This window comes from Ischnura elegans, chromosome 10, assembly GCF_921293095.1.
Source record: "Ischnura elegans chromosome 10, ioIscEleg1.1, whole genome shotgun sequence".
Lineage (NCBI taxonomy): Eukaryota > Metazoa > Arthropoda > Insecta > Odonata > Coenagrionidae > Ischnura > Ischnura elegans.
Genome location: NC_060255.1, coordinates 94,391,669 through 94,417,454, shown reverse-complemented (window position 1 = coordinate 94,417,454; position 25,786 = coordinate 94,391,669). Strand labels below are relative to the sequence as shown.

The 25,786-nt window shown below is 40.0% G+C and overlaps 1 protein-coding gene across 3 annotated transcripts in view; it reads right to left on the bottom strand.

Moving 5' to 3' along the window:
- LOC124167340 (hippocampus abundant transcript 1 protein) overlaps window positions 1-10,016 on the bottom strand; it is a 37,260-nt gene extending 27,244 nt beyond the window's left edge. For 2 of the 3 annotated variants that reach the window (XM_046545335.1, XM_046545337.1), the window contains exons 1-2: window positions 9,713-10,016; window positions 8,074-8,169 (exon numbers count right to left, since the gene is read on the bottom strand). In XM_046545335.1, coding sequence (XP_046401291.1) covers window positions 8,074-8,169; window positions 9,713-9,793 — 177 coding nt within the window. In that variant the 5' untranslated portion in view covers window positions 9,794-10,016. Of the gene's footprint in view, window positions 1-8,073; window positions 8,170-8,284; window positions 8,937-9,712 lie in introns of those variants that run through there. The other variant, XM_046545336.1, reaches the window with a different exon arrangement.
- Window positions 10,017-25,786: the final 15,770 nt, after the last annotated feature.

The following is a 25,786-nucleotide window of genomic DNA, read 5'->3' as shown; positions in this document are numbered from 1 at the left end:
TATCGTGAAAAATGCCACCTATTCTGATTATGAGACGTCAAAAAGGGTCAGCTACTTTAGCTTGAGATACGGTATCTTCTAAGCTTGCTGCCTTCTCTCAGCCTTCTCCTTGTGCGTCATCACCTCAAGCCCCAAGTGTGTTTGGTCCGACTTGTTAGTCCTAAGCGTCCTAAGCGAAGGGGCCATGTGCTTCGCTCTAGATATATTTTTTCTTTTTTTCTGGACAGTAATCAACGAAGATAAGATTCCTTCTAAACTGTCAGCGTATACCAGGACCCCTTTGAGATATTTCCTCGTCTCTTGATGGAGATTCGTACGCGCTTCAGTCCACTAAAGTCGTTTGTGCTGTGTGGTGTTTTTTTTAAGGCAGGGCGTTGAAATTCTCATCGGGTGTACTTCCTGTGTGTGGTATTTTTATTTATAATTGGGGATCCTACAAAATGGGCATAGTATTGAAAGGCAAAAAAGAGACTCGGAAGTCTGTTAGTGTGTTAGATTATAATAAATTCATTGGTGGGGTGAATTTCAAGGACCAGTTATTGCATTCATACCTAATGGAAAGAAAACGCCATTACAAGTGGTGTATGAAGTTATTTAGGAGACTATTGAATGCTGCAATCCTATATTTATATGCTGTTCACAGGAAAAACACGTATAAAAAATTTTTGCGTGCCATTGGTCGAGGTGATATATTTTAAATATCGAACTTCATACGGACTATTTGGACATATCCGTCACTCCTTACACAATTTAGTACCAAGACTCACAGAAATACATTTCCTTAGGACAATTCCTGCAGCTGGGAAGAAATCAAAGTCTCAAAGGAGGTGTGCAGTTTGTGCCTAATTTGGGAAATGAAGAGACCGTGTGTACTGGTGTGAAAAATGTGCAGTGGAGTAATGCTTGGATTGTTTCAAATCAAGTCACACTAAGCAGATTTTCTAAGGTAAAATCATTTGAATATTAACATATTGACGTTTGAAACATTAGCACGTGATTATGAAATGATACGGTAATAATAGAACAAAGTCAGAGAAATGGGCAAAGTGATAAATTTTCAAGTAGACGAAAAGGGTAATCCTATCGAGAGTATCCAATCTGTTATGAAATTATCTACCCCAAATAACTAAATTACATCATGTAATTGTATTTTTAAAATACGTGGAATGTTAGAGATCTCAAAGCTTATTCGAAACCATATTTAAATCTTTCAAAACTGAAAATTTATTCATTAGTTCATAGAAAGAGATACATAAAACAATAAATATTTATTCAAATCGCTCAAAAAATTATTATATAGTAGTGCATTATATTACACAAGTTTACAAAAATTTTCAACGATACTGATCGTACATTATGAAAGATATAAATTATTGAATGATAGTATGCCAAAAAGGCGAATTCATTTAAATCTCATCCGGCCGCTTGAGGGGTTAATAATCACCTATTAAAACTGGCTAAGGTCAAAAAGTTTTCTTCGTTTGATAAGGTATTAATAATCCTTATTTTAAGCCAAGCGCTACCAGCTAGCATGGTACTCAGCTACCTGCTAGCATCCTGCGTCATATCAGCGCTCAAATCCTCGCCCCAAGGCCACCTCACTCGCAGCAGCGGGAACCAGAACGACGTCACACAGAGTTTTCCCGGCATTCATTCTTAGCCGTCGCATTTTCGCGCGCTTGAAAATTTTCACTTTTCATTTAATCGTGAAAAATAGATATCATCATTTAAAAATCTAAAAGCGTGAAATGCACACTCCAGGAGTAATAATCTTTCTATTTAGGCAATAAAAAAATAATAGGAAACCACCCTATTATCGTCATAATAGATATAAATTTTTATGAAAAATATTGTCCGATCAGAATTAATACACTTCTCCCCCACAACCAGCGGAAACGAGACTCCAGGGCGAGCTCGCGGGGATACACTTCTAGGCCGAGGTCCGTAAGCGCCAGCTTTTTACCTCTGCACCACAGAAGGGGGAGGACAAGGTAGGAAAAAGGAGGGAGGCACTGCCACGATAGGAGCCCGACGATGCCACCTGGGATACGATAGGATTGGAAGGGCAGGGAAGGGAATCCCGCACCGGCACAGAGGCAGGCGGGTCCTACTACTAGCAAGACTATAGTTTAATATTTCTACAGAAAGGAAAAAATTTCCTACGAGGAACAATATTTCTATGATAAGCCGGCCTTCCAGGTACAGAACTAATGAAAATGTGGAGAAAAAAATTGTGCCTTTGTGCACAAGGATAAGAGGCATACTATTTACGAACTCACCGAACAATCTGGTCTTTCTTTGAGTTCATTGCAGTGAATTTAAGCTGAAGATAAGCAAATGAGACAAATTGCGGCGACATTCATCCCCTGTTTGCCGACGCTAGATCAAACTGTGGCACATGTTGCTGCTTGCCTTGAATTGAGTTTTTGGAAAAAAAGGCAATGACACTGCATTCTCACCCACCCTACACACTAGATCTCGCACCTTGTGATTTCCTTTTGTTCCCCGGGATGAAAATGGTGATGCAAGGGAAATGTTTTCATCACATTATGGAGGAGAAAATGGAATCGAAAGCAGTCCTACAAGGCATTGGAAAAAACAAGTACCAAAGGTGTTTCACACAGCAGAAAAAACATTTTAACCAATGTATCAGTTTAAATGGAGAGTACTTCAAAGGTGACTAGCGTTTGTAACACAAAAAATTAAATTTTGATTTTATTAAAATTGTGTCTGGTTATTTTTGGTTTCCCCCCTTGTACATATTCTCCATATGCTTATCCGACAGTTTCACTATGTGGTGGCTTCAAAACACAGCACCAACTACTGCATTATTTCCAAAGGCTGCAAACAACCCACATTAGTTAATGTCATCAAACGGGCAAATAAAAATATTCAACTTGAAAATATATAATGTAATTCAGTGAAAATTTTAGGCAAGATAAAACATCATTGCTTTTTAATGCTCTGATACCAGTATAGTGATACATAACTGAATATCAGACACTAATAACGTTATAATTTACTACTGGCCATCTCTTACAAGTAACTTAAATATTCAATAAAAAATAAGAATGAAATTCACCACGAAGTTGTAACAAACCTTGCAATACAACTGATTAAATGCAATCGGGAACATGCACACTTTTTTTAAGGTACTAGAACAAGAGGGTCCCAACCTAAAACGTGCAAGCAAAAAATTTTGAGGATGAATAATGTTTTTAACTGAGATATGGGTCTTTGAAAATAACTCTTCACTGCGTTCTTGAAAACACGACGCCATCAGAGCAGAAGCGTGTAATGTCGGGGCACGGTATTCACTGATGGCAGGGCAAGCAAGTAAGTGTTTAGAAAAGTGGTCAATATAGGGGCTCAAATGCAAATTTGGCAAAAGTTATTGCAGTTTTAACGTCAGTCTGCAGACTGAAAATGTTGGGTTGCCAAGGCATTGCTGAAACAAAGAAAGGGGATTTTTAAGTGGAGATTTGGAAAGACTTTTTGAAAATAAGTTGATAACATTGACTTACATATATAAATTGGTTTCAAAGAAGAATTCTTGCGACCTACATTACACAGTTATTTCATGCAATAGTACACTACTATTCATCAATAGAAAAACTCGTGAAAACCAAATAAATCATGTAAAGTGCCCTGTTTCTCAAGTACCTCTACGCCCAAGCCAGGGAAGGTTTTTGGCTGTCTCTCAATGATAAAAATAAGAGAAGAAAGACTTACAGAATGAAGTTAAAGACTTTATCTACATTTTCAATGGGATATTTCTTTAAGGAACATTTTAATGTTCATGGATACTCATTCTTCAGGGTTATCGTAGGGTTTTATCGAATCGCCACTTTTTCTCGGATGGCCACCAAGTTTAGGATGTATCCCTTATTTTACTTTCTAAACAACCTTTGAAATGTACTCATCTACACATTGTGCATTTTCAATACAAAGAAATTTGGTCATACAAGAAATGTGAGGCAAGGTAAACTCGATATTTGCCTACACAGGCGAACAAATATCAAAAATGTATGTTTCCTTGCTCTTGTCATTTTAAGATGGTCGCGGGTTCGCGAAGACTTAGTTTCAGGACCAATCAAAGCAGGATTTAGGCCATACCTCGAAATCCAGGAGCAGGTATCCGGACCTCTTGTCTAATATTACTCCTATTTGTGGTGAGGGACAGCGATCAATCAATTGTTCATTCAGCCAGTTTCCAAAATAAATATTTGTCCCTTTTTAAAAAAATAGAAACTAAGAATTCTTGGTCTTTTGAGCATCATTTATAATTTTTAAACGAAAGTCTAAAATAAATCTTAATTTCAGTATAAGCATCAACATATAAATTGTTGCTGCATTAAATGCGTTAATATTGATGCCAAAGCGTATGTTCAAAATTTGAAAATTATCAGAAAAAACCGAGGAATTCGATTCAAAGTCTGCAATTTATGCGCAGCAAAAATAATCCATACGTCTAATTCAAATAAACAAAGCAAGACTGACCATGAACCAATGCCGCTGGTAGGGTTATAAACCCCGAAAGGAGGGAGCCCAACTACCCTCGGAATCCGAGATAATGCAGAGCCCCCGCTAGGAAGGGTCGAAAAACGTTGGTGCTGAGAGGGCAAGACTCTTCCAAACGAATATCCTGCATAAATGCCCTGTCCAGCAGTCATACTAAGGCGAGAACTCCACCTTCTTGAAAGGGTTAAGTCTATCTTCTATATTATTTCTACTGTATAGATACCTTTTTCTCAACATATATGCAACCAAACTCTACAAATGAGGTACCAAAATGCACAGAATTTATCAGAGAACATGCGACACTATGTCTTACTTCCTATTTATTGCTATTGTTTCCTTAAATAGGTTTTTAAATAATAAAAAAAAAACAAAAAACAAAAACCGGTAAATATTCCTGACGTTAACGGTGCACAAACTGATAAATTTGTTCATTTGCAACAATATATCGCATTCTTTAAATAACTTTTATCAAAATGCGGCTGATTCCACATTCAAGTCTCCTGTTGATACGTAAGTATGAGTCATCATGTGCGTTTAACAGAGGATAGTGTAATTACTTCCAATGTTGTGTTTAAAGAGGTCCTCTGACTTCAATTTGTACATGAACATTCCAATTAAATTTGTACATAAGACCCTGCCTTTTTTTCTACACTTTAAAATTAGAAACGCCCCTATTCCTCTGTGGACCTGCATTGAAAAGAGCGGGGGAAGCCCGAAGGGAGTGGGCGTAGCACGCTCGTATGTAGTGAATGGTGTGCCATGCGATGACGTCAGAAGGTGTTTCGCGTCATGAGACATCAAGTGATATTCAAGAACATTTAATAAGCATTTAATGACGTTTGTGGCATACTGAGAGTTTTTCGCTTAAATGTTTTGATTCACGAGAAAATTAACTACTCAATAAGACTTAGCAGTATTATAAACAACATTCATGCATGTTCCTCATTTCCTCAGAAGCATGCGTTTGCATCCAGGGTATAGGTATTTAGCAAATGTCCATTGTCATTTGGTGAAAATCCATAATCTAAAAGAGTTCATTGCACAGTTATTAGGTTATGGATATAAATAAAAATATGGAGCTTATTTTTGTTTCCAACTGCAGAAAATTAAAAGATTAAGATTGATGGATAGAAAATACAAAAAGGACTTAAGGCCTGTCTACATGGTGCATTAACATGTACGGGTTTATGTCTTAATGTATGAACGCCAAAATGCACCGTGCAACCACCAAACTTGAGCGAATGCATGCACCGAAAATAGAACCTGTTCTAATTTGGTTCATGCATTCGTACATGTCCCGTTCCAGTCCACAAAAATCATTCACGCAAACAGACAGTCACTCGTACGTGTTAATGTATCGTGTAAACAGGCCTCTAGATTCAACTTTTGCCTTGATGTGACAAACCTTCAACTACCTAAAATGTTTCTTTGTCACTGGATTAAGTATTACTGTCATCTATCTCTTTGTTCCTGTCTTCCTTAACCTTCACTTCCTCTTTCACCATTCACATTCGCAAAGTATGAGCTCATTCACTGCATCTGAATTCAAGATGCTGCAATCCCATCAAGGGGTTAATTTTCTTTGAAGGAATGCCACACGAAAATGCCAGTGTGACATGAATATCAAGAATCAATCATTGCAAAAAGATGAAACATATTAAGAGGAATGGCAGCAATCACTAAATAATCCTCCTTAGCATTGTGATTAGTTCCGGTAAAGCACGGTTCCACTGTAAATTGGTATAACATAGATGTACTGTCCATTAGCCCAGTAAATCAGAATTGATTCAGATGTTAACAACATGCACCAGTGGTGCTCCAGCAGTACAAAGCACTTGTCTATTTGTAACATTAGACACATTGTCTTATTCTGTCTGAACAGACAGAAGTAAAACTGCCACACTGATTACAATCCACAAAGCAGAAGCCTCTAATCACTTTCTAATCTGTGCTAACATGGTAATAGTTATCTAGTGCTAGCAGAAATATGTATGCAGAGCTAGAATTCATGATGAGCTAAACATTGAAGAAGCAATGAGCAAATGAGTAATTTGATCTCAACAGACCTATGCTAGCACTAAGATGTATTGCAGGAGAAAGATTCAAGCATTCATTGTACAGGGCGGCATACATTGGGTACCAGATGTACACTGCATACCACCGAACACCCAACATGAATCAGCTTTAAGATGTTTTGTTTAAGCACGAATTCATGTCTATGGCCAGGGGCATAGCCAGGACATTGTGTTATGGGGGCACGACCTGGAGTCTCAGGATTCAATACAAGGGTTTATAAATATCTAAATGAACACGAGAAGAGTAATTAACACATTTACGTGGAACCAGATGCACACCACAGGTTAACATCTCCAAAAACACTGGTACGCAAAAAATAGTGTCCAGGATTACAATTAATTACTAGTATATTGTTGCCTTCTAACTGGAAAATAATAATAAGCACGCAAATAGAATTTTAAAATAAGTCATGAACCAGATCATGGCCAATAAAAACCTGATATTCACCGTTATCATGTGAAAGGCCAAAACAGCCACTGAATCGCATACTTACTGGGCCAAATGCAACCCTATGTGTGTAAGGAGCCTAAATTTGAAAATATATACCAGCCTTACATGCCCAAGACAAACTGTCACGTAAACCATTTCCAATCAAAGACTTTCATCCATGAAGTCTCAATGGACTCATTACTAAACACAATCATTTCACTGCTATCACGTCTAGTTTTATACCCAGTCACTCCTCAATTTTGATAATCGTTCCTGATATCCACTTCACATGCACTAGTTAACGTCGTCCATGCAAGAGCCCTAAACCTACAGCTCACGCAGGAATTCTGAAAGATGGTGACACTTGATGGTATCTTAACTGTCCATTACAAACATACACACAGGACTAATTCCAACTCAGAATAAACCATAAATATGCATATCACTCATGAAAGCTCAGTGCAACCAAGACTTTGGAGTCGACATACTTCCAAGCATGCATAAATTGCTAACAATCATGAGTATGGTGGACAAATTTGATATAACTATGTAAAACTCGATAGAGCTCAAGAGCACGAAATATCTCCCAAATCATCAATTGCTATCATTGGCTGTAACGCAAAATGAGGAACAACGAACTTATAGGGATTGTAATAGAAATTATGAGGCTTGTAAGGGCCATATTCTAAAGACCGATAGCAAAAATTAACATTTGCAACTGTGAGAAATGCACTTATTGAAGGTTACATTTAATAATTATTGCAAAAATTTGGTTAAAACAATAATTTTACATAAAAAGGATTTGATAAATTTCACGGAAAAAACATAATGATGTCAAGATCGATAAAATAAGTTCGTAAATAGTTGAACTGTATTAATATCACCGGAAAGACGCATCTTAAAGTCACTCTACCAAAATATTGTGCAGCACATGCAGTGATTCTTGAGGATGCAAAATATCGCATGCTCCGCAAGGCATTCCACTCGCGTACATCTCAAGCAAATCATAGTGGTTGACAAACAAAATATTAATTTATCATAACTTACAGCAATAACTGGCATGGTGAGAAGACCCCAGGCGAAAAATTCCAGGAATATAACCACCAATGCATGATAGACACTCGGCTCCCCAATTCCTGACGACTGCAAACGAAAACAGGAAATTTTTAATTCAAATAATAACACAGTTGATATCCACTCAAAGGAAGAAATAATGACACACCATTACATTTTCAAACGATAAATTTTGAAAACAAACCTTGAATTTCAAACAATTCCAAAAATTCACCCGAGCAACCGACGGCTCGGCAGCCACTTCCTCGTCGGGCATACGGATTTAAGATGGTGCCAAAATAGGAAAACTTAAAATAACGAAGCTTTGGATGCTGAACGAGAGCATGTGAACGATATTAATCCATTTCCGTCAACATTTTGTGACACGCCAACCATGCTATCAATCGCCAGAAATTGAAGAAATACGAAACACATGATCTTGGCATCCCTTATCAGCAACAAATCCGTTTGAAGGCACGTAACACTTTGACCCATTGCCGACGGTGAAATCACTGACTTTCCACTCCCAAAGATGACATGAACTTAAATGTTTATAACCAAACATTGTGATAAAGTCCCCGAAAATAACGACTGGATCTGAAGCATCTGACATCTGCAAACGCATCCCTTCCCAACTGTGACCTTCATCTTCGCACTTAGTAGGTCAAGGTTCACTTAACAGGCAATTGGAGACGAAGAAACAGGTGAAATTACTTCGCAGCAAAAATTAATTAGTTGCCTTAATCCTAAACAGTAAACATTAATAAGCTCAATGCCGAGAAACACAAGTTTTAACGACAGATGTTTTGGACTGCACTAGGACGGAGACTTCAGCCATTCGCACGAACGTCACTTCCGGCCTATATCAATTTCCGCAATGGCGTAATTCTGTTTTTCTAAAAATCACCTATATGAATGACTAAAATACAGTCCAAATAAGGAAATTTCATAGGGGAAAAATTCGCGAATATAAAATATCTCTTTTATCCACAGTAATAATTAAATTAAATGATTTCATCGAATCAATTTAATACATTCACGTTCCTACATATATATAATGCTACACCGTACCGCAATAGTATAACTACTTCGCTCACGTTGCGTTCAATGGAAAGATAATAGTAACATAGGGTATTGATATAAATATTATGAATAAAATTTATCGCAAAAATTACTTGAAGAAGGGTCACTTTTCATCCAGTACATGTTAATCTAGTGATAAGGTCCAGCAAAAGGAAAATTGAAGATGGGCTCACAAGATATAATAACTGCTCAAATAAGGAAAGAGAGGTAGGCTAAGTACTAAAATGCATACAGGAAAATGCAATCAATTTTGGTGAATTTACCAATACCGCTAATCGTACCTCTTAAGAATTCCTAAGTTACTAATTGGAGAAAATGCAAATACGTCCAACGCAGCGATCTGAAGCGCATGAGCATTTTCACAGGTACAACTGATAGAATCCAAATATTGGGAAGATTTCGAAAAAACAGAGACTCATAGGCTATTCAGTGAGTCATCATGAGGGAGTTCCACATCAAGCGTAGCAGTAGAGTTTTTTGTCAAAATGGTTCCACACTGGCCTTGAATACAACATAATTGGTAAACGATAAAGAAATACTTCTCACTTACCGTAACCACCCCATCCTTCATGATGGTCTTTCGGCTCCGAATAATCATACCCACGACTTTTTTAGACACTTTAGTTGGCATATTCACCACTCATAGGAAGACCGTCAAAACACAATTACTATTTCAACTGGGAATACACAACACTCTCACTTCCACCGCCATGATGGGCACAAAATAGTTCAACACCAAACAGCACAAACATTATTCACATGACCACAGACTTCACAATGCTTCTGAAAGGAATCACACAACACGGAAAGTGGGTATCGTGAATACACTAATGCAGAAACATTTGCTGCCACAATCAGTGCGAGCAGCGCCTCCAACGGTTTTTTAAGTAAACCACTAAACCACGTGACTCATTGCGGTCTTTTGAATATAGTCCGAGACGATTTATCCTGTATGTTATACTTTAAACATACCCATATTAACTTCCCATAACTTTTCATTCGCATTGTTATTTCCTCACAAAAGTTATGATACAATGGCATAAACTATAAAATCATATTTACAACAGAAACATCACAAAAGCATATGTTATTTATACCCATCGACATTCAAGATAATATCAATTAATAATTTATATTCAAGATAATTTATATTTTCCAAGAATATAGGCTTTTTGATTAAGAGGTAGGTTTTTTGACCATATAGCTTAGCCATTTTGAACTGTAAGCATTCCCCATTTTTACACGCCCAAAATCACTATAATATCGACATTGATAGCTTCGATTGGGGAAGAAATCGTTTAACAGCGCGGGCTTCACCGTTTCAAACAAAAATGTTTGTAATGGTGAAGCCTGAAATTTAAACGGATAGTTATCTGAAAGTTAAATCTTTTTTCTTAAGCGCATCAGGCTTGGATCGAGATTTTTTACAGACATAATTCGTGATGAGACGTTGAGCAACCGACATTGTTCGTGCGAAAAAAACACCCGCGTGAGCAAAGGTATTTGAGGATACATTTCAGGTTTTGAAGATTAGCCTATAAAAAAATCAAAAATTTCTCATATTAAATTGCTAATTATAGGAAAACAATCATAGGATGGGGAAAAATTATCTAGGCCGTAAAAAGTTCGTCCATATAACCTGCATATGAAAATTAAGTCCATTCAAAGGAATTACAATAAAAATCCCACTGACTAAGAGCCACAAAAATTGAATTCTTTCCATGATGGTGCCATACAGGTAGATAATATGACCTACTTTAAACCCACTGGCAAGCTTTGGCAGGCTTTCATTCATTATTTATCACGAATTCTGCCGTTTCACAGCTATAAGACGCCCGAGACATCTATGAAAACGAACAAACAATACGTCCTTCAAGTACATAAAACGTACTTGCAAGAGATTAACCGTAACGCTATCAGTAACGGATTCAGAAAAAAACTCAAAGGGCAAAGGTGCAAAAGGTATTTTGAGCTATCTATACCTTAATCGTAATAAAAAATAATCAAGTTACATGCAAAGTTTAATATAGTTCTATTTAAACTGATTATACGCATATATAAGACAATGCTATCTTATGACTTAACAAAGTTACAATTGTGGTTCTGCAATGTTCGGCAATGCGGGCAGCCCTGCACGGGGAGGGCGCGCGCCCCCTGCGCCCCCCACATGCATCCGCCACTGAACGCTGTAGCCTATAATTCGCACTGTGAAGTTGGAGTACATTCGCCTACGATACATGCAATAAATATGTTTTACAGCGACCAACTTGGGCTTTTTTTCTTTCCCAATTAATGTCAACTTTTATTAATAAGAAAAGCTTGCCTTTCTCCATTATTTTTATCTTTATTAGTTTGACTTAGCTACGTTCCCACAAGAAGTACCCCTTTTAAATTTTGTGCTGGAAACATAAAGATAAACACTTTCTTCATTCGTTCAATTTTCGTTAATGATATGCTTTTCTCCGAAATAATGCCATTTTAGCTTAAAATCGAAAACAAATGTTAGATTATGTAACATGTCTTTATACCATGTCCAATTTTTTTCCTTCTTTCGGTAAATAACTCGTGGGAACAAGGGGCCTTAAACAGATCGCCTAATGTGACTTCGCGGTAACCAAAAGGACCGGAATCAAATACCGGGAAGATTTTCCCGGTCGTTCGATTCACGCATGAGTCGCTTGTTTTAAGGCACTTCAAGAACAACTCTCAGTCCGTCGGATGGAACGTAGGCCTGAATCACACAATATGATTTTGTTCTTTCCCGGCGTATAATACTGGTGAAATTTTCTCGGGTTTTCCAACGGGTGAGTCAAGGGCGAACCCAATATCCGAAATAGGGGTGAGAGGAGGTTGGGGAGGGGGGTTTAAGTTGTGACATTTTAGCATGTAAAAGGTGAATGAAACCCAAATTTTAAGAAAACTATAACAGCGCTTTATCATTTTTTTAAATTATTTTAGTTACATGTTTAATACTAGTATCATTTTTCGTGGGTTTTAAAAAAAATGTTGAAAATTTTCGTATCAATCCAGTCCTGATTTTCCTTAAAGACTTCTACGATTTTTACTTCTGATGGGGCAGCTGCCCCCTCCTGCCCCCAGCTGGGTACGCCCATGTGGTGAGTTGTTTGTTGGCCGACGTTTTGATAAGTACCTCTGCCATCTTCCTTGTCCTAAGGACAATGGCAGAGGTCCGTGGCGCAGCGAGGGGGGATTTTGTGGGATAAATCCCCCCCAGAGCTCAGACAATTTTTTAAGTTTAATCTATTTTATTTATTTGGATTAATATTACTTATAGAATAGTGTAAGGCTTAATAAAATATCCCTCAGAAGACCGTAAAACTCACTATTTTTAACCATATATCTTTTTTTTTCTGGTGGATGGCCCTCGCACCTCCTGCTTACACTGGCAGGTATGCCATACCCCCAGCCCTCCTACTATTAGTGCGCCTGAAATCCCCCCTAGCCTTAATTCCTAGCTGCGCCCCTGCCAGAGGTAGCCATGGAATCGTCAGCCAACAATCATCTCACCCGGTGGAAAACCCGAGATTATTTCACCACTGAATCACGCGATCATTATTTCCGGCCCTCAGAGTGATAGCTCTATCGAAAGGACCAAAAGATTGATCGTTCCACACTTCGTTTTCTGAAAGCCCTGTGAACTGTAGACTGGGTTTACCGAACTAGGTGTTGACGTCTCGAAGTCCACAGAAGTTGTCGTATGCAGGGAGTGATTTTCTAATGATGTTGGTGTTTGCTTTTAGTTCCTGTAGAATCGAGGTGTAAGGGCGTACCCAGAATTAAAACTTTAGGAGGGTCAAGCCATGGTTGTTCAAGTTGTAGGTAAGATTTTAGCATGGAAAAGGTGAATGAAATCAGTATTTTAAGGAAACTGTAACAGCACTTTATTAGTTTATTCATTCAACAAAATATTGCAAGTATTATTGCATTCAACAAATGGTATGAGTGAATAAAGTAGATCACAAGAATCCTCATTTGACACCAATTTATATGTGTGCGTCAATGTAATCAAATTATTTTCATATAAATTACTTTCCTAATTTCCCCAAGCAATTCCCTTCATTTGTTTCAACAACGCCTTAGCAGCCCAGCATATTCGCAATCTGCAGTCTGACGTTAAACTGCAATCATTTCCTCCAAATTTGTGTGTTGAGCCCCTACGTGGACAAGGGCGTACCCAGGATCAAAACTAGGGGGGCAAGTCCTGGTTGTTCAAGTTGTAGGTAATATGTAAGCATGGAAAAGGTGAACTAAATCAACATTTTAAGGAAACTGTGACAGCTTTTTATTAGTTTTCAAAATTATTCGCTTGAAAAAATATTATTATCCAGACATTTGCGAATTTTGCTTATAGGGGGGGGGGCAGCTGGCCCCTCCTACCCCTCGCTGGGTATGCCTATGTCAGGTGATGCGCAGGTCTTTGCGGATGTCCCTCGTGAAGAAGGGCGCGGCTGCAACCATTCTGATGAGAGCTTTGCTCCATGATAAAAAGAAGGACACAATGGTACAGCTTTGCTCCGTCGAAGAATCGCCACTTCCGCGTTTCGCGCCCACACTCCGTGGAGTTCGGCAACACGAGGGCAGCTTCTTCTGCGTTGCGAAGAATTCGGGGACGCTCTAGCCTCTCAAGGGCATTTAGTATTCAGCCAACCACAAACAAGGCGTGGTCCATTTGAAATTCTCACCACGTGCTGGCGGAATCTCCGAAGTTGGTATGACCGAGGAGGCAAGAAAAAACGTTGTCCAACGTCTTAAGTCTCTTTCAAAAACACTGTAACTTTGAACGAAGTCACGCACACGGTTGTAGACACAAATCAATGATGAATTTCTCCATGAAAAAGAAAATATTGCAATCATTCTTTTATTAAATCATCATCATCCATCAACAATCTTTTTGACGCAACTCTCCTTTCATCTCTCCTATCCAGGAGCGCCGCTAGCAATTAAGGCTGGGGGGGGGGTATATGAGCAACTAACACCGGGGTGTGTGGGGGTATCGAATACCCACCAGGATAAGCGGTAGGTGCGAGATTAATAAATTGCGGAATTTTAAAGAAAAATGGTTCAAAGCGGTGAGTTTTACGGCTTTCTGAGGGATATTTTATTGATTCTTGCACTATTGTATTAGTAATATCAATCTAATTAAGTAAAATGGATTAAACTTAAAAATTTCTCTGAGCTCTGGGGGGGTTTTGTCCCCCAAAACCCCCCTTCGCTGCGCCACTGCTCCTATCCGCTAGCCTTTTCATAGTGACGTATTAACAACTTTCAAATATTCATCATCATCATAAGTCAACAATCCTAAAGATTGCTCTGACGCAGCTCTCCATTCCTCTCTCCAATACGCTATCCGTATCATATTTACGAATTTCTTCCCTTTAACATCCTGTTGTCGCGACGGGACGACACTGCTACCTACTGGTAGGTCTTCTGCCTGGATAAGGTCCCGAAGGGGGAGCGAATCAAATGCTCATTGGAAGTAACTAACACAGCTTTTATTGTTCGTTCTTATTCAGTTCATGCACTTGCACGGGGGGGGGGGAGGGGGAGTGGGATTTGAAGCTGGCGCGCACGTAGGTGGAATGCTTGGCCAGAGAACTTACGTAGCGGCGAGTAGGGAGAGGCGGTGCCGATGGACGTGGACCTGGTTGTTCCCGGTTCGATTCCCACACGAGCCGTCGTTCGAGATCTACCGCAGCTCCCGCGTCAAGGTCCCGAAGAGTCCCCGGAGGAGAGTCGCAGCAGTCCCCGAACGACGAACTCGCTCTGCCCAAGCACTCCGCACTTGCTGTACTGCCAAGAAAAACTGTCCACCGCGGGCCACAATTTCTGCCCTGTATAGCTATTTTCTGGGGGTGCGGGTGGGGGGAAAGGGGTCGCAGCGGGAAAGGGTAGAGTACCCTCGAGCGTGGTCCGAATTCTCGGAAATGCTACTTGGACCCACGCACCCTAGGGCGGGAAAAGTAGCGTCCCGCCTCCTTTCCCGCCACGCAGAGTATCTTCCGATCACCACACTATATCACCCGTCCATTGTGAGACGTCCGTTGCCCTTCTTCCTTCCACCTATCCATCTGCGATAGTTTTCGTCAGGTCATATCAGTGGCGTAACTATGGGGGGTATGAGGGGATCGAACCCCCCCCCCCAAAGCCTCAGAGAAATGAAAAATTATTTTTAACAGTTTGGACATAAAACAACTGCATCCGCTTAAAGTTAAACTTTTAGTGCCAAAATGATGTAAAAAATACTTCCAGGCATGTCATTTTTTTAAATTTCCCGAACCGTTGCCTGGGGGGGAGGGGTCGCCACCTCAAGCCATCTCATCCCCTCCCCCAAAAAGCTTCTTCCTAGTTACGCCAATGGGTCATATTGCTTCATGATGTGGCCAACTAAGTTGGCCTGCCTTATCCTTAACATTTTTAGAAGAGTTCTCTTTTCTCCCAACACTCTTAACACTCTCTCACCGTTAACTTGGTCGATCCGTTCATCATCAATCATGATCTCCATCTTTCTTCGGTTACACCTCATTTCGAATGCTTTCACTTTTGACTGATTGTCATCTGTCACCGTCCAAGCCTCACTGCATATAGAGAGGCATACTCCATATCGATGGCTAAGTTCTAACAACACGTATCTTAAATTCGGCCGGTTTGAGACAGATATCTTAAACAAAGTGTAGTAACATTAAAAAATAAATTACAAGCAAAAACCAACTCTTTTGTTTGCGAACGAATGCTTCTTTTTCAGTTTTATGAACTTTTGGTTTTTAATTTCAGTGTACAAGCAGAAGAAATTAATCGTATTTTAGCTCTCCTGAAAAGTTGCTATTTTTGAGATACGTGTTGTTAGAACTTAGCCATCGATATGTAACATCTGATGCAAAGGCGTAGCCAGGATGAAAACTAGAGGGGGGCAAGCCATGGTCGTTCAAGTTGTAACACGGAAAAAGTTAAGGAAACCAGAAATTCAAGAATATTATAACAACGCTTTATGAGTTTATAATACTATTTGCCTGGAAAAAATAGTTTTATTTTTATTAAAAATTCTTGTGGAAAAGTGCTACGATCTCTCATTTACTTAAATATGTCTAACTTCCACCAATTGAAGCCTGAATCTGTTGAACTTACATGCTTTACATAAGTATCACTTTTCTTGGATTTCAAGACATTTGTTCAAAACTTTCGTTTCGTAATAAATTTACTTTTGTTTCCAAGAAGATTAAAACAGCGCTTTATTGGTTTATAATGCTATTTGCTCGGAAAAAATATTTTATCATTTTAATTACATGTTTTAAATAAATATCACTTTTCTTGGATTTCAAGACAATATGTTCAAAAGTTTCGTTTCGTACTAAATTTACTTTTCTTTCCGTGGGGGGGGGGGTAGCCCCTGATTCCCCCCCCCCCCCCACTGGATACGCCCATGATCTGATGAATTGTTTCCTCACTTCTGTGCTTCCATTATAAGCTCGAAGTATATTCTTTTTTTCTGGAAAGCCCTCCTCGCGTGTGCTATTCTACCGTGGCTATTTCTTTCTTGCTTCATCCGTCGCTGGTAATTCGCCTGCCAAGGTATCAAAAGTCTTTAACCTCTTCTAGCTTTTGATTTCCTGATTTAATCTCTCTACAAACCTCTCTTTTCGTATATACTAATATCTTAATCATCTCTTTCTTGATTAATTATTGGCTGACATATGATTTCCTGATTTAATCTCTCTACAAACCTCTCTTTTCGTATATACTAATATCTTAATCATCTCTTTCTTGATTAATTATTGGCTGATATATGATTTTATTTTTTTTATTTCCAGACCACCAAATACAGCTCATATTGGCTCTTATATATCGGGGTATTCAACAAATTTAACATTGAACGTACACGAGCAATCATGCCCTGGATTGGGGAAACCTAACCAGGCGGGGTTCGAACCCGCGATCTCTTGTTTGGCTGGCAAGGTCTTTTCCCAGCCGCCACCGAGGCCGTATATGGCCATTGTCCTTCCCATATTTGTCAGTCTTCATCAAATCATTGTTTGTATCGTCTGTTACCGCTACGTCGATCAATTCCACGTTTCGTTTCGAACTAATATGAAGGAAATAAACAAACCTATCTTGGCCTTAGGTCCCACGTTTAAATTTTACAGAATAAGTACCACATTTTCAGAATTACATTTCGGTGCGTCATCGCTTTACATTTGACACTTCAGGAGTGACACATAATCAGCATCATATATTTGACATTTTACTTGTACTACTGCAATTAATATTCATAGAGAAAGAATTTGATTTTAGATGTTGACGAATTTTCGGGAAAAGGATATCTCATCATGAAGAATGAAGGATCTAAGGTTTTCCCGGCGAATAGACTAAAGGAAGAGTTCTCGGGTTTCCAGCCGGGTTCAAGGGTTTTTCAGCACTGACGTTTCGAGGGCGAAGTCTGCCATCGTCTTCAGGGTGAATATCCCTTGGACCCGGCTGAAAACCCGAGAACTCTTCCTCTCTTCATGAAATTACACCGCTAACGGGATTCGACAATATAATATCGAATTCGTAAATTACTGTGGGGTGGCCAATCCTCGATATCTATCGTGAGATAAAATCATCTGCGAAGTATGCAGGAGAGAAAACAAAAAACAGGGATTAAAAAAAATAATTCTATGTAAATACCTTATAAAAGTGAAATAGTAAAGCTATCCAAGAGTATGGAGTATGATCCTAGCGTGTGGGACCCTTATGAAGTAAGACTCATATCTGAAATCGATAGAGGACAGCGCAGGGCGGCCATATTCGAGACGAGTTATAAGATAAAAAGTGCAGCGTTTCCAATATGTTATGCGAGTTAGAAAGGGAATCTATACGGGAATGTAATAATTTAAAAGTGTAACAAAAATTTATTAAGTATATTCAGAGGAAATAGACTGCAAAACAGAGATATTTAAAATGTAATTCTCTCCTATTACTATCGAAGGGTAAAACGGTGTTTCGATTAATGAAATTAACGTCGTCACTCGCTAAGACGACTCATTACGTGTTTTTACTTTTCCATTGTTATAAACTTGCATGTATTTGCTATAGGAATCGCTAACTTTTTTTTCCTCGAACATTTCGTGAATGGACTCATTCAGTGTAATCCTTTCCCGACAAGAAATTCGGCAACGCTGGATTATATTCTTTCCTCCAAAAAAGTGAACTCCGTTGCTCTTGGGAGAAATATTTTCACCACAGAACATGAATCCCTCGAGTGCTCCTTGGCCCTCCCCAAGGGGACTCCATTACTGTGTGACTATTGTAATATTCGTGGCCCTTCCACTACCCCCCAGCCGCCGAGATTCCTCGGCCACAACTCCTGCCAGGGTTTTCAGGCGTTGGAACAAAGCGGACTGGCCCAAGGTGCGTATAATAGGCGCACTTTGGGACGCACCTTGGGACTGGCCTGCCATTAACCGCGTACTCTCTCTTCTTCCTTGGGACCTCCTGGAGTGCGGGCCCCTTGACGATGCCCTTCAACTCTTTTACGACCTTCTTCATGCCGTTATCGCGGATTTCGTCCCCTTGCGACGAGTGTCGAAGAAGCGGCCCATCTGGTTAACCCAAGAAATCTCTTTAGCGCTAAAAAATAAACGAGCCGCTTGGAAACTATGTAAGCGTCACCCCAGTCCCTAGACCCGTGAGTCTTCTGCAAACCTCCGTCGCCACACCCGCTATCTTCTTCGCCGTGACTACGCGAACTATGTGAAAGGGATTTTGGACGATATTAATGTCAATTCTAAAAGGTTTTGGTCCCTCGTTAACGCGACAAGAAGAACAGCTCGCATACCTAACACACTATCTGCTGGTGGTGCATCGTATACAGGGGGCACTATACCATTTTTCTGAACTGATGGCGGCTGACTTTGAGCGTGCTCGAAACCCACCGACTCTTCTAACCAATCACAGAAGAGCGACAGGAGAAAGTGTGGAAGAGCCCGCAGTCTCTCTCCGACCTCCGTGCAGTGCACATCGCTCTCCAGCTAGCAGTGTTGCCAAGCCGAATCTTTGGAGATCGCACAGCGCTCGCTCTGCCGCCCCCCGAAAGTACCGTTATTCCCAAGGCTGGCAACGCCGGTCGGCCGGATGGAGGGGAGTGGACTGGAAAAGGGAAGGGGATGGAGGGGAACGGAGAGGTAGAAGGGGCAGCGCTTCTCATTGGCTAGTTTCTATTTTCCACCCAGCCGCCATCAGTTCGGAAAAATGGTATAGGCCTTTTGCAATCAACAATTACTTTTATTCCAATTTCACCCATTCTCTTCCGAACACCTATCTCCCTCCTATCCGGGCCAACTCCCCACACTCCACACACTCACACTCCAGTCCTAACTCCCCACACCCTCCGCCCACCCCTCCCACCTGAAATATAAAAAGGCAGCAAAAACCCAATCCTATTGTAACACTATTCCCTTGAAAAAGTGACCAGCAGTCGGTCGCGAAACGTCGGGTCTATCTCCATTACGACACGCGGCATACACCCGAATGTGAGTTATTTTTAATCATCATGAGCCGCGAAAGCTTCAATCAAGAAATTGGAATAAATATTTATTGTTTTATGCATCTCGATCTCTAAACTAACGAATAAATTTTCAGTTTTCAAATATTTAAGTTTCGTTTCGATTAAGATGCGGGATCTCTAACACTCCATGCATTTTTTTATGTAATTACATGATGTATTTTAGGGATTCGGGTTTGAAAATTTCATAACCGATTGGATATTTTCGATAGGATTATCCGTTTCGCCTACTTGAAAATTCATCACTTCACCCATTTATTTGAGTTTGTTCTATTATTACCTAATCATTTCATATAGGTACTCAGGTTCCGTCATTTATAACGTCAATATGTAAATATTAAAATGGCTTTACCTTAGTAATTCTGCTTTGTGTGACATGATTTGAAGCAATCTGAGCACAAGCCCACTGCACATTGCTCACTCCAGTACACGCTGCCTCTTCATTTCCCATGCTTGGCACAAAATGCAAACCTTCTTTGGGGCTTTGATTTCTTCCCATCTGCAGGAACTCTCCTTAGGAAATTTCTTTCTGTGAGTCATGGTACTAAATTATCTAAGGATTGACGGCTATGTCCAAATTGTCCGTAAGGTGTTGCACATTTCAAAAATATTCCCTGGACCAGCTGCACGCGAATTGATAAGAGGGTCAATTTTTTATACGAGTTTTCCCTGTGAAGAACATATGGATTTAGGACTGCAACATTCAATATTCTCAAAAATAACTCCATGCACCACTTGTTATAGCGTTTTCTTTCCATTAGGTACAAATGCAACTACACGTCCTTGAGATCAACCTCAACAATATATTTTATTATAACAAATATCTCGAAGGGGTCCTGGCATACGCTGCATGTTTAGAAGGAATCTTATCTTCGTTGATTACTGCCAAAAAGAGAAGAAAAAATAAAGGAAGAGCAAAGCACATGGCCCTTCCGCTTAGGACGCTTAGGACTAATGAGGCGGACCAAACACATATCTACATCTACATCTACATAATACCCTGCGAGCCACCTCTAGGGTGTTTGGCAGGGGGTGATCAATCACCAGCATGCAGCATGCATTTGGACTCCCACATTCACACCACACCGTCTAAAAAAGTCCCGTATACTAAAAAACTATACTACTATATGATGTTAGAAATAATAATTGAATTAAGAAACATGCATTAATTTTTACATATGTTAGTAGGCTACGCTACAAGTCATGCAATCTACTTACGAGTCCTATTGCTGCCGTTATAATCTCTTATTGATCGTGGAAAAAATGACATTCAGAATCTGTCTGTTCTACAATCTATCTCTCTTATTTTATTTATATGATCTGATCTTCCGTAGTATGTTGGCGTCCGTAAGATATGGTTAACTTCGTCAGAAAAGACACTGCTCTTGAATTTATCTAAAAGGTTTAGTCTATATTTCAATCTACGGTCCGACAGAGATACCCATCAGAGTTTATCTAAGAGGTCAGTTACACTAACAAGACTATCGTAACGACCTTTCACATACCTGGCAGCTCTTCTTTGCACGCGTTCTAACTCTGATATTAAGCCTTTTTCATGAGGGTTCAAGCACACTGGCAGCGTATTCCAAATGTGGTCTAACGAGGGAAAAGTAGCTAATTTCTCTCACTTTGTCGTCGCACTTTCCTAATATTCTTTTAACAAAACCCATTTTACGATTAGCTTGACCGGTTATTTCTCGAATATGTTTATTCCACAATAGATCATAATTGAGTCTAACTCCTAGATATTTCACGGATTCAACAGTCTCTAATTGGGTACCCCGAATTATATAGCTACGTTGTAGGGAGTTGTTCTTCTTCCAGAAATTCATTACGACGCATTTTTTCAAATTTAATTCTAACTTCCAAGCATCGCAGCAAGGTCATACGTTAGTTCATCTATATCTTTGCTGGAACGGATTTCTCTGTAAACTACAGCGTCGTCTGCAAATAATCGTAACTTACTGTGTACTACTTCGCCAATGTCGTTTATATAAAGAAGGAATAGGAGTGGGCCTATGACACTACCCTGAGTGACGCCAGAAGTGACTCTAACCTCATTGGAGACTGCACCGTCTAATACTACTCTTTGGACGCGGTCGCTCAAAAATTCTCTTATCCAGGAAATTACATCTTCGTCTAGACCGTAAGATTTCAGTTTTATTATTAACTTTCCGTGGGGTACTTTATCAAATGCCTTTTTGAAATCAAGAAAAATCGCGTCTACTGGAATGTTGTCTTCCCCGGAGACTAAAATATCGTGGGCGAGAAGCGCTAACTGAGTTTCGCACGATCTGCTTTTCCTGAATCCATGTTGAGTTGCCATTAATAAGTTTTGCGCGTCTATGTGTTTCGTTACCGAGCTGACTACGATGTGCTCAAGGACCTTGCATGAGATGGACGTTAAAGATATCGGCCTGTAATTAGATGGCTGTTCCTTGCCTCCACTTTTAAATATTGGGAAATCACACACTTTTAAACACACTTGGGGCTCGAGGTAATGACACACAAGGAGAAGACAGAGAGAAGGTAGTGAGCTTATAAGGAAAATATCGTAGCTCTAGCTAAAGTAGCTGACCCTACTTGACGCCTCACAAGCAGAATATGCAGCAGTTTTCAAGATAATACGGATGGATACGCATGACGTCGTTGAGGGGCTCAATCCGCCTATGACGAGGTGTTAAAATGGGGATCTTCTTGGATGCTGCGTGATGGTGGTTGGCTACCCCCTACCAAACACCTTAGCGGTGGCTCGCAATGTGTTATGTAGATGTAAGCATCAGTTTCGCAACCGCCATACTGAAAGATAAGTCCTCCGAGGTTGTCATCAAATGTATTGATGGCAGAGAGCGATTCATTTGAGGATTTGGATTAAAAAATGCCAAGAAGATTAAGAGATAAAATGTTGGATGTTACGGAGTGAATTTGAAGTGTGATAATTCCATGGGTAAATTACCTGACGGCGCGAATCTAATTCACGAATATGGTGGGCAGACTTTCATATGAAAATATAATTTCATTATCCTGACCGTAAGTACATTCATATCAAGCCATCCAGTGAAAGCCCACGAATTTTATTTCGTACTACTTGCATCCAAGCAGTGGCGTCTTCGTCGAATAACAATAGCAGAGTCAAAGTCTGAATCGCACGATCATATTCCCATCTACTTATGCATCTAAGAGGCACTAACGTGTAAGCCACCATCATGGCGTGTGGCAGGGGGTGATTCCACACTCGACATGCAGCACTAGGCCGGCGCTTATTTTTTATTTCAAAATGATCCGAGTTAAGAATTCGTTGTCTCAAAATGTGCGAAATTGTGAGAAAAATTATAAAAAAGTTTTAGGTTCGTGCGACGTCGGATAGCCGTCATTATGTATCAAATCCGGACAAGATTTTTTAATATTCTTTTGATTTCTCTGAGGCTTTGAGGGGAGGGCTTTGGGAAAACATTCCCTCAAATCCACCGCCACTGATACGCAGTTTTAACATCACTTAAAGTTAATTTTTACTTATTATTACTTGAAGTTATTTCGCAAAGTTTTAATATTATTTCATTATTTAACAAAGCCTTCCATTATATTCTCCATCAGTGGCGCGGCGAGGGGGGGATTTGGGGGATAAACCCCCCCCCCCCCCCCAAGAGCCCAGAAAATTTAGTAAAAGAGACGAGTAATTTGGTGAGGCAGCGTAAGAGTTAACTCTGGCTTGACCTGCTGGAACTCTCTTTGTGTGAACGTGGCATCAAGGTACTGATAGTTTACTTATGAATATTTCATTTAAATTATAATTTTTATTACTTATGCGGTGGAGGTCGTGTTATATCTGTTAAGAGCATATGGTATTAAGGGGTTTGAAATTTGATATTCAAAGGCGCAGCGAGGTTTTGGGGGATAAACCCCCCCCCCCCCCCCCCCCCCAAAGCTCAGAGAAATTTTTATGTTTAGTACATTTTACTTCATTGGATTTATATTACTTATAGAATAGTGTAATGATTAGTAAAATATCCCTCAGAAAGCCGTAAAATTCACCATTTTGAACAATTTATTTTAAAATTCCGCAATTTATGTATCTCTCACATACCGCTTATCCTTGTGGGTATTCCAAACCACCACACACCCCGGTATTAGTTGCACCTAAACCCCCCCCAGCCATAATAGGGTGGTTTCCTATTATTTTTTATTGCCTACATCGAAAGATTATTGCTCCTGGAGTACGAATTTCACGTTTTTAGATTTTTAATGACGATATCTATTTTTCGCGATTAAATGAAAAGTGAAAATTTTCAAGCGCGCGAAAACGCGACGGCTAAGTAGGAATGATGGGAAAACCCCGTGTGACATCATTCTGTTTCCGACTGCCGCTGTGTGAGGCCACTTTGGTGCGAGGCCATGAGCGCCGCTACGATGCAGGCTGCTAGCAGGTAGCAGAGTACCCTGCTAGCTGGTAGCGCTTGGCTTAAATATGGATTATTAATACCTTATCAAACGAAGGAAACTTTCCGACCTTAGGCAGTTTTAATAGGTGATTATTAAGACATGTTTCCCTGAGCTCTGTGCCTCATGCATGCATTAGTAATCTCAGACGATGTAAAACTCGTATAGAAACTAGGTCCCTGTGACGTCACGTGGAGTGGCATCGCTTGGGCGCCAATATGGCCTGTTTCAAATGTGGTTAAAATTGACCATTAACATTCGTCTAAACTGGGCTTTCTAAAATCAAATAATTTGTATATTATGAATACACTAATGGTGGGTAAGGAATCGTAATCAATGCCTTTCGTTTTCTTTGATGAAGGAAACTACCCTGTTGACCCACTCGGGCAAAAAAGGGTGTAAGGATTGGTCGGGCATGATAGTGTTAACATTACTTAAAATTGTTATTTAATTATTATTACTTGAAGTTATTTCACAAAGTTTTAATATTTAACAAAGCCTTCCATTATCTTCTCCATTTCTTTTCTGTTTACTCGCAATGTTTCTCCCTGTCTCTGTCTTCCCTTGTATGCTTGTTTTTATACACTCTCTCCTTCTCTCTCCTTCCTCGCATTGATCCTATTTCCTTTCCTTCCCCCCGCTTAACTTCCTCCATATGACATGTCCCCATTTCTCCCACACCCCCTTCTTAAGCCTCGTCCCACTTCTTCGCTCTCCTCCTGCTCGTCTGCGAGAGTGTTTTTCCTTTAAATCGAACACCGCATGTCATGAGAATCAGACTTTGATCCGACTTCGCCTCAAAGGCACCTACGGGAGGTTCCGTGAGTTACGAACAGGGCCGGTTCAAGCGGTAAGTGAAGTACGCGGTCGCGCATGGCGCCAAGAGAAAGGGGGCGCCTAAGCGCTGGTTTTTAAGTCCTTAAAATATATCATTCAATAAATAACTGCGAGCACGTTCCTCAGTTCACCAGTGGCGCCGACCCCATGGGGCATGAGGGGGCCCGAGCCCCCTCAAAAATTCGTTATGGGTGTGAGGAAAAATGTGTCAGGCTTGTCGATTTTCCCCGGAGTGTCCAGATATCGAGATTCGAATTATCAGGGTTCTAATGTTGATCATATGACTCTTCTAAAATGCTTCAAAAACTGAAAACACACTACTTATAAAATTTCCCGGGGCAAGATCCCAGGATTGGACCCCCCAATATATTTCTAAGTCGGCGTCCTTGCAGTTCACGCTGATATTTAAGTTTCGAACATTATTCCTTAAGTATTTATATTTAAGTTCAACACAGGGGCGTACCCAGGATCAAAAGTAGGTGGGGGGGGGGGTAAGCCATGGTTGTTCAAGTTGTTAGATTTAAGCATGTAGGTATGATTGTAGGTAAGATTTAATCATGGAAAAGGCGAATGAAATCAACATTTTAAGGAAACTGTAACAGCTCGTTATTAGTTTTTAAAATTATTTGCTTAAAAAAAATATTTTTCTTAGAGACATTTGCGATTTTTGTTTCTATGGGGGGAGGGAGGGGGCAGCTGCCCCTTCCTGCCCCTCGCTGGGTTCGCCCATGGTTCAACAGATTCAGGCGTTTTATGATGGAATTTCGACACATTTAAATAAAAGATGATAGC